Genomic DNA, 12,306 nt, shown 5'->3' with positions numbered 1-12,306 from the left:
AATAAAACCGATATGTTGAAAAACACCCCACAGCCCTTTTTAGCTTTGTTGAAGTTAAACACGTTTATTTCATTGACTAGCATTAGTATAAAGTGATATTGAAGGATATAAACGAAAATATAGAATAAGATTACACAATTATATTCAAATACCTATTTAGATTATTGACGAATATCATTAGTAGCTTAATATGTATATACTGTATTCAGATCAGTATCTTTTTAATGTATACTTACTTTGTTGATATGCAAACCTTAAAGTGGATCCGAGATAAACTTTTACTCATTGCATAATTGTTTCTTTCATATAGTTTATAGGGCATCCCTCAAGCTTAATACTTTTTTTTTGTTTTAATACTCTAATTCCCTATAAACTAAACAAGCCTCACCCACAGCTTCTCCAGTGTGTTGACACTCTCCGACTCATGTAGCAAGGGCTTATGGGAGCTCAGTCTGGGCAGGAGGAGGTGGTACTAGCCAGAGATTTCAGAAGCAGAGGGGAGGAGGAGAGGGGAGTGACGTTTTCACAGGCTGAGGGCTCGAGATGCAGATCAGCTTGCCTGTATTAAACAGAACATGGCTTCTCTCATTGTATCACAGGAAGAAATAATCATATACTGTTGAAGAGATTTGCTGTGTAAAACACACACACACACACACACACACACACACACACACACACACACACACGCGTATTCAGCCCCCTTGAAGTTTTCCACATTTTGTCATATTACTGCCACAAACTTGAATCAATTTTATTGGAATTCCATGGGAAAGACCAATACAAAGTGGTGTACACGTGAGAAGTGGAACGAAAATCATAAATGATTCCAAACATTTTTTACAAATAAATAACTGCAAAGTGGGGTGTGTGTAATTATTCAGCCCCCTTTGGTCTGAGTGCAGTCAGTTGCCCATAGACATTGCCTGATGAGTGCTAATGACTAAATAGAGTGCACCTGTATGTAATCTAATGTCAGTACAAATACAGCTGCTCTGTGACGGCCTCAGAGGTTGCCTAAGAGAATCTTGGGAGCAACAACACCATGAAGTCCAAAGAACACACCAGACAGGTCAGGGATAAAGTTATTGAGAAATTTAAAGCAGGCTTAGGCTACAAAAGATTTCCAAAGGCTTGAACATCCCACGAAGCACTGTTCAAGCGATCATTCAGAAATGGAAGGAGTATGGCACAACTGTAAACCTACCAAGACAAGGCCGTCCACCTAAACTAACAGGCCGAACAAGGATAGCGCTGATCAGAAATGCAGTCAAGAGGCCCATGGTGACTCTGGACGAGCTGCAGAGATCTACAGCTCAGGTGGGTGAATCTGCCCATAGGACAACTATTAGTCGTGCACTGCACAAAGTTGGCCTTTATGGAAGAGTGGCAAGAAGAAAGCCATTGTTAACAGAAAAGCATAAGTCCCGTTTGCCACAAGCCATGTGGGGGACACGGCAACCATGTGGAAGAAGGTGCTCTGGTCAGATGAGAGCAAAATGGAACTTTTTGGCCAAAATGCAAAACGCTATTTGTGGCAGAAAACTAACACTGCACATCACTCAGAACACACCATCCCCACTGTCAAATATGGTGGTGGCAGCATCATGCTCTGGAGGTGCTTCTCTTCAGCAGGGACAGGGAAGCTGGTCAGAGTTGATGGGAATGTGGAAGAAATCTTCTTGGAGTCTGCAAAAGACTTGAGACTGGGGCGGAGGTTCACCTTCCAGCAAGACAACGACCCTAAACAAAAAGCCAGGGCAACAATGGAGTGGTTTAAAACAAAACATATCCATGTGTTAGAATGGCCCAGTCAAAGTCCAGATCTAAATCCAATCGAGAATCGGTGGCAAGATCTGAAAACTGCTGTTCACAAACGCTGTCCATCTAATCTGACTGAGCTGGAGCTGTTTTGCAAAGAAGAATGGGCAAGGATTTCAGTCTCTAGATGTGCAAAGCTGGTAGAGACATACCCTAAAAGACTGGCAGCTGTAATTGCAGCAAAAGGTGGTTCTACAAAGGGGGCTGAATAATTACGCACACCCCACTTCTCAGTTATTTATTTATTTTAAATGTTTGGAATCATGTATGATTTTCGTTCCACTTCTCACATGTACACCACTTTGTATTGGTCTTACACGTGGAATCCCAATAAAATGAATTCATGTTTGTGGCAGTAATATGACAAAATGCGGAATACTTTTGCAAACCTATATACACACATATATATATATATATATATATATATATATATATATATATATATATATATATATATATATATATAATACAGTGGGATGCGAAAGTTTGGGCAACATTAATCGTCATGATTTTCCTGTATAAATTGTTGGTTGTTACGATAAATCATGTCATTTAAATATATCATATAGAAGACAAGCACAGTGATATTTGAGAAGTGAAATGAAGTTTATTGCATTTACAGGAAGTGCGCAATAATTGTTTATATAAAATTAGGCAGGTTCATAAATTTGGGCACTTTATTGATTCCAGTAGATCATTAAACCTTTAGAACTAATTATTGGAACTCAAATTGGCTTGGTAGGCTCAGTGACCCCTGACCTACATACACAGGTGAATCCAATTATAAGAAAGACTATTTAAGGGGGTCAATAGTAAGTTTCCCTCCTCTTTTAAATTTCCCTAAAAGAGTAGCAACATGGGGGTCTCAAAACAACTCTCAAATGACCTAAAGACAAAGATTGTTCAAGGTTTAGGGGAAAAATACAGAAAGCTGTCTCAGATATTTCAGCTGTCTGTTTCCACAGTTAGGAACATATTGAGGAAATGGAAGACCACAGGCTCAGTTCAAGTTAAGGCTGGAAGTGGCAGACCAAGAAAAATCCTGGATAAACAGAAGCAACGAATGGTGAGAACAGTCAGTCAACCCACAGACCAGCACCAAAGACTTACATCATGTTGCTGCAGATGGAGTCACTGTGCATCTTTCAACCATTTGGCGCACTTTACACAAGGAGATGTTGTATGCAGAGGAAGCCTTTTCTCCGCCCACAGCACAAACAGAGCCGCTTGAGGTATGCAAAAGCACATTTGGACAAGCCAGCTTAATTTGGAATAAGGTGCTGTGGACTGCTGAAACTAAAATTGAGTTATTTTGGCATATCAAGGGGCGTTATGCAAGGAGGAAAAACAACACAGCATTTGAAGAAAAACACCTGCTACCTACAGTAAAATATAGTAATGGTTCCATCTTGCTGTGGGGCTGTGTGGCCAGTGCAGGGGCTGGGAATCTTGTCATAGTTGAGGGACGCATGGATTCCACTCAGTATCAGCAGATTCTGGAGACCAATGTCCAGGAATCTGTGACAAAGCTGAAGCTGCGCCAGGGCTGGATCTTTTAACAAGACAACGACCCTAAACACTGCTCAAAATCCACTAAGGCATTCATGCAGTGGAACAAGTACAACGTTCTGGAATGGCCATCTCAGTCCCCAGGCCTGAATATTATTTAAAATCTGTGGTGTGAGTTAAAGAGAGCTGTCCATGCTCGGAAACCATCAAACCTAAATGAACTAGAGATGTTTTGTAAAGAGGAATGGTCCAAAATACCTTCAACCAGAAGCCAGACTCTCTCATTGGAACCTACAGGGAGCGTTTAGAGGCTATAATTTCTGCAAAAGGAGGATCTACTAAATATTGATTGCATTTCTTTTTTGTCTCATTTTTGTTTAAACAATTATTGTACACTTTCTGTAAATTCAATAAACTTCATTTTACTTCTCAAATATCACATTGTGTGTCTCCTATATGATATATTTAATTTTTATCGTAACAACCAACAATTTGCACAGGAAATTCATGACATGGTTAACAAAGTTGCCTAAACTGTAGTGTGTGTGAGTGCGTGTGTGCGTGCGTGCGTGTGTGTGTATAGATAGATAGATTATATCTATCTTGCACAAGTTACTTGTTATAGTTTTTCATCTCGGATCCGCTCTAAGGCCACAAAAGGTCATTTTCAGTAATCGGCTCTTGTGCCATTTCAGTTGTTTACACTGACAGTTGGTTTGCTTAAAGAGGAACTCCAGTGAAAATAATGTAGTAAAAAAAGTGCTTCATTTATTACCATAATTATGTATAAATGATTTAGTCAGTGTTTGCTCATTGTAAAATCTTTCCTCTCCCAGATTCACATTCTGACATTTATTACATGGTGACATTGTTACTGTGGGCAGGTTATTTAGCTGTTTCTAGCTGCTCTGTCTGTTACAGATAGCTAATAACAGCTATTTCCTGTCTCTGAACATTGTTACATTGTGGCAGTTTGCCAGCAGTACCGCAGTATTCAGAGCCTCTTGTGGGAGGGGTTTCAGCACAAAATCAGTCACACAGCGCCCCCTGATGGTCTGTTTGTGAAAATCATTGTCTTTCTCATGTAAAATGGGGTATCAGCTACTGATTGGGAAAAAGTTCAATTCTTGGTTGGAGTTTCTCTTTAAGACAGCAACACCATGTGCAAACAATCCATGTTTACCTTTATTCCAGAATATTTGCATTGATCCTCCTGTTCTGTTACAAAGTAGCTTATTTTCTCAAACTAGGAAATCATGATCTGAATGTGGTTGTTTAAAAAAAATAAGACGAAAGGTGCATACTGTACATATGTACATGCTTAGCAGAATCTGTGTCACCTGCTTGGGTTGAACTCAATCCTGGGAGTAGCACTGTGGGGAACCAGTTCTGCACAGGCATGACCTTGGCAACGACCAAAACATTTTTTTCCCTTTCTCTATATGGAGGAGGGCCGATGGAGCAGCTGCTGCTGGTGGGGTAATGACGGGGACAATGGACTCAGCCGCTGATTGATGCTTAATGATCTGGCATGCTGGATCATTAAAGGCATCTGAGCACCTGAGTGCTCCTACGTTAAATATTTAAAACAAACTTCTCCTGCCTGTGTCCTTTTGGGGTGGGCAGCGTGCATCTACTGTACTTACCTACATGGGACTCTCCGTAGTGGGGACCCAGCACTACAAGACAAGAGTGCTATCCGCCATGCTGCCTAGTGTATGATAAATGTGGTTAGGTTGGGGCTATAATTTTTTATATTCATCTGATTCAGTGTATGGAAGATAAGCAAACCAAGTCCTTTGGGATTGTTCATTTTGGAGATCTATATTTACATTCTGACATTTATCACATGGCAACATCTTTACAGGTGGCAGGTGATGCCTGTGGAAGGAGATGCTGGTTGCTTGGCATTTGGAAACAGCTGTTATTTCCCACAATGCAACAAGGCTCCCACAGTGTGATGTCAGTACCTAGGTGCTGACATCACACTGTGGGAGGGGTTATACCACAATATCAACCATACATAACCCCCTGGTGTTCCCTTTAAGAAAAGGTTAAGATTTCTTGTGGGAAAGGGGGTATCAGCTACTGATTGGGATGAAGTTCAATCCTTGGTTACAGTTCCTCTGCAAGCAAAAATACTTGATTTGACACATAGGTACAGTATTTCAAACTATCATTTATAAAATGAGGAACTTAGGAACTCCTGTGTTGCTGACTGTTATATATGACTTGTTAGTCTCTCTGAATACGTTTTATAATTAGATGTAAACTTCCTGAAAATACCATCTGGTTAGATTTACGGTAGGTGAATTAGAGGGGAAGTAACAAAGGTCTTATGTGGGTTCACACTGTATTTAAAAATTGGATAAAAGTTCTCCTTTTAGAAATGATGGCAAAATGGAGAATTGTTTCTGAGTATGGTATGTGCTGTATGTTAAAATGATGATTTATTCACCCTTGTGTTATATTGTCATGTGTACACTTTATGTGCAAGTACGTAAGCTGACCTCAGCGGGCTGAACTGAAGTTTATCTTTATCAAATGTTTATATTTCTAGTCTGCAGATGATGGAAAAGAGGAGGATGGGGATGACGATATGATAGGCCCTGTTCCCGCTAAAGGCCCTGTGCAATCCAGCACTATTGAGGATATTGAGCAGAGAGCTTGGAAAATGAAACAGAAACTTACGGGAAAAGATGTAAGTTGAATGGTTGATATACATTATGTCACTGTTGTAACTCAGCTATTTATTTGTTCTATTTATAAAGCGCAAACATATTACGCAGCGCTATTATGTGCTATGTGCATGTACAGGTAGTCCCCTGACCTACAAATGCCCGACTTACGTACGACCCGCCGATACGAACGGCATGGATTCTGTTTCCATGGTAACAAGTAAAAAAAAAAATTCAAATTGGACTTGTAGCTTTTGAGAAAATCGATTTTAAAAAAATCTAAGAAAAAATGGCTTTTAAACTTGTATAAACAGGTACAAAGGGCAGAGGTGACACAGAGGGGGACACTGGAGGCACAGAAGAGGTACAGGGGGGCACAATGTTCCGACTTAAGAACAGATTCAGGTTAAGAACGAACCTACAGTCCCTATCTCGTTCGTTAACCGGGGACTACCTGTACTGTATTTCCTTGTGTTCTTTGTATATACATACATATTTATGCATGTATTAAACAAATACAAAAATATCCTATGCTTTAACGAGCAGGTTTTTGTTTTGTCAGCATGTGTTCATAATGAACTTTATTATGATAGTAACACATGGCTTACACATACTGCAATGTACAGTAAATACAAACACCGATATAGCAGTGGGTATTAAAGTGTAACAGCAGCCATAACTGTGTTCTGTTAAATGACTTTATATGAGCCATGATCATTTTATCTGGATTACTAATCTTAAAGTGAATCTGATGTGAGAGGAATAAGGAGTCTGCCATCGCGATTCCCTTATAAATAATGCCAGTTGCCTGGCTGTCATGCTGAGCTTCTGGCTACCGTTGTTTGAGTCACACACCGGCAACAAGCATGCAGCCAGTGGAGTCAGACGAGTCGAAGCATTTGTTCTAATTTATGGTGTAATGACCCAAAGTTATCAGAGCAGACAAGTCAGGCAACTGGTATTGCTCTGCATTCCACCCACTTCAGGTCCTCTTTAACCAACTCAGTACCAACCTGAAAAAACCCTTAATGACAGACCAGGTTTTACTATTCCCACCATGTGATCACTATTTGGTTCACAGTAACCTCTGGGGGTGGAGCCAATGAAATTGGCTCCTGATTGGTACATAGAACTCAGCTGTCTAATGAAAGCAAAGTTCTCGGCGGTACCTGCACCATATCGTGGCGGGAGCGTGTGAAGCTGGTGTGGTGTAAATCTGTGCTTTGTCACACGAAGCATCTATAAAAATGCCGTAGATTTAGTTATGTGCAACTGTCATTGGACATTAGAACAGCAAAGTTGTATCCAAATGAGTAGGTTCTCTTCCTAGATCTTTGACTTCTATACAATACAATATCTATACAATATATTGATAACCAATCCATAGCCTACTGACCTTAACCAGCCTGCAGCTTTGTCTTATGAGCAGCGCATCACCCATAAGCCTCCTTGCATAGCACCGAGTGTGAAGGAAGCTGCTTTAGGGTCTCCGAATAGCAAGTGTTTAGGCTTCTACTAAATGAGGAAGGGGAGTGTATCGACAAGCCAGGTCTTTACATGGTGAAGGTCATAGGTCCAACCACAGCAAAAAAACCTGCATAGACACAACAGGGCAGACGTGAGAATAACTGTGAATGGGGCTGCAGTTGTACAAAATAAAGGTATGTGTCTGTCTGTGTGCTAATATCAGACAACAAGGAAGCTGCATACAGAGAGGGAGTTGGGAACCTGACTGTATAGCATGACATTAACCAGGGCTGTGGAGTCGGAGTCGGGGCAGTTTTTGGGTACTCCTAATGCACCGACTCCTAATGAATTTAAACTGTAATTAAAATAGAAAATATGAAAAAATATTCTATTTCTCAGATAATAGTTATCATAAATAATTTATACATACAGTAATAGCTCTGCTTAGTCCACAAAAATGAAATAAAACAATCAAAAAATAGTTAATTGTGCTGATTCAATAAAGCAGTCCCCGTATTTTTAAAGTGAGATATACACATCTGATTGTGACTGTATATATGATGTGTACACAGGAATCTCTTATATATGTTACGGCCAGAACCCGAAGTTTGGCCACTTCTAGTTCTGGCCGGCCACTTCGGGGTTCAGGCCGGCCAATGTGCGAAGTGCGGCCAATGTGAGAAATGGAATGATTCATGTAACATTAATGTATCTTCTGGCCCCAGCGCAGCGGCCAAATGTATCGCAACTTAGTTAATTGAATGAAATGAAGCCGGCGGAAATGTAACAGATGAAGCCGCAGGCTTTTTCTCTGCCCCTCTCTCCCCCCCCCCCCCGCCTCTCTCTCCTTATTGTGGGCAGCCAGCTCCAGAGTCGTTCGTCGTGGCAGGGAATCCTGCCGATCTTGCAGAGTGGGTACTGGCAGAAGCAATGTCTGCAGCCTCCCCGCTCTCCTTTCCTGGCGCCACGAACGACTCTGGAGGGGACACGCGTGCTGACCATAGTAAGAGAAGGAGAGAGAGGCGCGGTGGGGGGGGGGGGGGGGAGAGAGGCAGAGCAAAAGCCGGCGGCTTCATCTGTTACATTGCCGCCGGCTTAATTTCATTCAATTAACTAAGTTGTAATACATTTGCCCGCTGCGCTGGGGCCAGAAGATACATTAATGTTACATGAATCATTCCATTTCCTACATTGGCCGCAGCGCAGCAGCCACTTTGCACATTGGCCGGCCAGAACTATAAGTGGCCAAACTTCGTGTTCTGGCCGTAACATATATACTAAATAACATCTATGCTTTAAGAATAAAGCCTGATGTGTAGTTGTGTCACTAATAGAGATGCTTTATAATGACTCTATAATTGCTTTATAATTACTTTAATAAAATAATAATTGCATACCCATATGTAGCTTTTGTTTAAAAAAAAAAAAACAAGATGTAGGTAAACTATAAAGACCTTACTCTTTACATTTTTTAAACCAGCACATCAACGTTACCAAATGATATTGAGGGAAATGGCTTTTTCTTGCTACAAATAAGAAAAGCTGCTCCCAGATCTTTATTTCCTGCGCCTTTGCCGGGGAAGAGGATGTAGAAGCTCAGGGAGGAAATGAGCGTAATTTGGCTTGTTATCTTTAGAAACGTTATTCACAAAAGCTAGATGACTCTCAATGAGATTTCATGATCATTAAAAGATTTGAAGTTAAAAACAAATTGTGCAACCAGTACCAGATTATGAGGTCTCTGCACAGTGACAGGATGTACACGGAGTATGCAAGGTCCTGTTAGGTAAGCAGGGCTGCTGGGGAGTACAGATCAAAGTCACAGCAGCAGACTGGTAGAGTAGGATGAAGTGAGTTAACCAGTAACAGCAATGCATATAGATAGATAGATAGATAGATAGATAGATATTGACTCTTACAGAATTGAATTATATTCTAACCAACCCTTTGAGCATTGTTTTCATTATTGTATTTTTCAGGGCATAAGATGCTCCGGACTATAAAACACACCTACGTTTAGAGGGAAAAAATCAGGGGGGGGGGGGGGGATATACTAAACCTGGTGTGTCTACAGTGCAGGGGCGTCTCATGGACCTTTTACCTCCAAACTGTCTCTAAGCTACTCAATCTAAGTTGCACTACACTATTCTACACAGTACTCTTCGTTACATACTATACTACACTGCACAGTACACACTAACTAGCCTACACAGTACATACTACACTACACACTATACAGTACAGTGCACATTACACTATACACTAGACTACATATTACACAATATACTACACTGCGCAGCACACATTACACTACACACTGCAGTACACTAGACTACACACCAGTATTTCAGGTTTCACCCATCCTGTTTTGTGCTTCTCTCCTCACTCTGGTCCTGCTTCATTATGTTCTGCTCTTCACTGTAGCTATCACTGAACGATAGGACTGCCTGCTGCGATACAGCACCAGTCCTCCTCGTACTTCCGCATTAGGGTTTCCCCCTATACAGTGTGACCCTGACATACGTGTGCTGCTAGTGTCACGCTGTATGGGGGAACCCCTAATGCGGAAGTACAAGGAGGACCGGTGCTGTATTGGGGCAGGCGGCTGCAGCGTACAGGGATGAGCTGCAGATGATGAAGAAGATGTGTAAGTGCTTCCCTGCACCGCTAGTTACTGTAGCTTCTGAATATAAGGCACACCCACTTTTTCCCCCAGTTTATATTATATGTCTTCTATTAAATATTGTATCTTACACCTGTTAAGATTTATTATTTATTTATTTATTGTATTTATAAAGCGCCAACATATTACGCAGCGCTGGACAATAAATAGGGATACATACAATATTTAGGGGTCACATACAGCAAAATGACAATACCTGAATACAAGAAACATCAGATCATGCAGCACAGTATGAGTACAAGGTAATGCTTAGTCACCCACTGGATGGAGCATGGAGATTAGGCAAGTTAGGTTCACTCAGATGCATAGCATGGGTTCACAGTAATGGAGGTGCATGATTAGGTCGGACACAAAAGGAGGAGGACCCTGCCCAAAGGCTTACAATCTAAAGGGAGAGGTAGGGACACGAGAGGTAGAAGACCAGAGTTCAGCTGTGTGTTTAGAGCACTTGTGAGGGGTAGTATACACCTGTTAAGATGGCAAAGTTCTCGGGTAATCGAGATAATCAGTGTTGGAGGTAGAGGCCTGCGCGGGTCCACGTTTTCATACCCGTGACCCGCTACCCGCAACCAACCCGCGACCCGCTTTCTGGTGAATTTGATACCCGCAACCCGACCCGCAGAACCACTACCCGCACCCGACCAGCGACCCGCAGGACCGCTACCCTACCCACGACCCGCTTTTTTACATTTTCTTCTAAAGTGCACATTTAAAGTAACATTTAAAGTAAAGTAAGCAAAAGACACAGTCAGAATTAACATGTCCGCTTTCAGCACCCGCAGACCGCTACCCGCACCCGACCCGCACCCGCAGCTTAAATCAATTCGGGTACCCGCACCCGACCCGCAATTCGGGTTACCCGCGGGTACCCGACCCGCTGCAGGCCTCTAGTTGGAGGTGTGATCAGGGTTGTGGTGATGATACACATATGGTGGAGTTGCCCGTTGGTAAGAGGACTATGGAAAGGACTGGAGGCTTTTTGGTGTAAACATCTTAAAAAGGATATTTGGATCCTACCGATTGAAGCAATTTTTGGTATAGTTGACAATTAGAAAATTAATCTAGTAAAAGAACTGAGAGAAATTTGGTTCTTTAGTGGCAGGTAATATCATTGCCCAGAATTGGAAAGGTAAAGAACCCATTAAAATGACTGATTGGTTGGCGGGTATGTCTGACTTCTGGGAGGATGTGGCGCCTGCAGAAGGGGGTGTTATGTGGTGCCTATATGTATGAAGTGCTGGTATGTATTTGTGTGTTGTTATTTATATAGTGAGATGTATTTAACTATCTGATTTGTTTTTCACAATTGGTATCCTAAATATGCATATAATTGTATTAACAAAATAAAGGAAAGCATACGCATACTTTGAACTATGATGCAAATTGTTTACCAGACATAAAGAGGTTTTCGATGAAGCCTATTTGTTGAGTCTGGCGGCTCTGATATAGAGCTGAGTTCGAAAAAAAAAATGGTAATCTGCCCTTCTTCGCTTCTTATATTGCCAAATCACTTGTAACAATTGTGGCAGCTGCGGCGAACGGCACCGCCGCTGCAGCTGCCTCCGGCTTCCTACCCTCTGCCGCTTCCGTGCCAAGGGCGTCTAGCACGCCGAGGACATGTATTACGGTCACACTCCAGGCCGCATTGACGCGTGCGCGCATTGTGCGTCCGCCGTTACTGATTGGCTGGCGGCAGGGGGGCGTGTCTCAGGATCTCCTCGGGCTCTTAAGCCCAGAGGAGTCAGTAGTCCCTTGTCTGCTGTCGTGAATACCTCGTGTGTTAGCGCTCAGACCTTAGACTAGATCCCAGGTGTTGATATCAAGGACTTCACACCTAGACTAGGATATTGTTGATATTGTACTGATTACCTGTGTATGACTCTTGGCTAAACTCTGACTCTGATCTCGCTTTCTGATTCTGTACGTCTGCCTATCTGCCTTATTAGTTGCTGAACCTCTGCCTGATTACCGATTACTCTCTTGCCTCACGATTCTGTACCGATACTTACCTCTCTGTTGCCGAACCTTGCCTGTCAGAACTTTCTACTCACCAGTGGGCCCTTGCCACTGGTGAGGTGCTAGCTTCACCAGCTCCTCTGGTGAAGTTATTCTTTAGTACAGTACTGTTTGCGTTTTCTGCTCCTAGGC

General features: G+C 42.1%; 1 protein-coding gene across 2 annotated transcripts in view; it reads left to right on the top strand.

The window, feature by feature from the left end:
• GPALPP1 (GPALPP motifs containing 1) overlaps positions 1–12,306 on the top strand; it is an 81,464-nt gene that overhangs the window by 57,987 nt on the left and 11,171 nt on the right. For both annotated transcript variants that reach the window (XM_068267761.1, XM_068267760.1), the window contains one exon: positions 5,891–6,031. In XM_068267761.1, the coding sequence (XP_068123862.1) occupies positions 5,891–6,031 (141 nt within the window). The remainder of the gene's footprint in view (positions 1–5,890; positions 6,032–12,306) is intronic.

The sequence above is a fragment of the Hyperolius riggenbachi genome, chromosome 2, assembly GCF_040937935.1.
Source record: "Hyperolius riggenbachi isolate aHypRig1 chromosome 2, aHypRig1.pri, whole genome shotgun sequence".
Classification (NCBI taxonomy): domain Eukaryota; kingdom Metazoa; phylum Chordata; class Amphibia; order Anura; family Hyperoliidae; genus Hyperolius; species Hyperolius riggenbachi.
The sequence above is the reverse complement of the archived record's forward strand: the minus strand, read 5'-3'. Positions and strand labels throughout refer to the sequence as shown.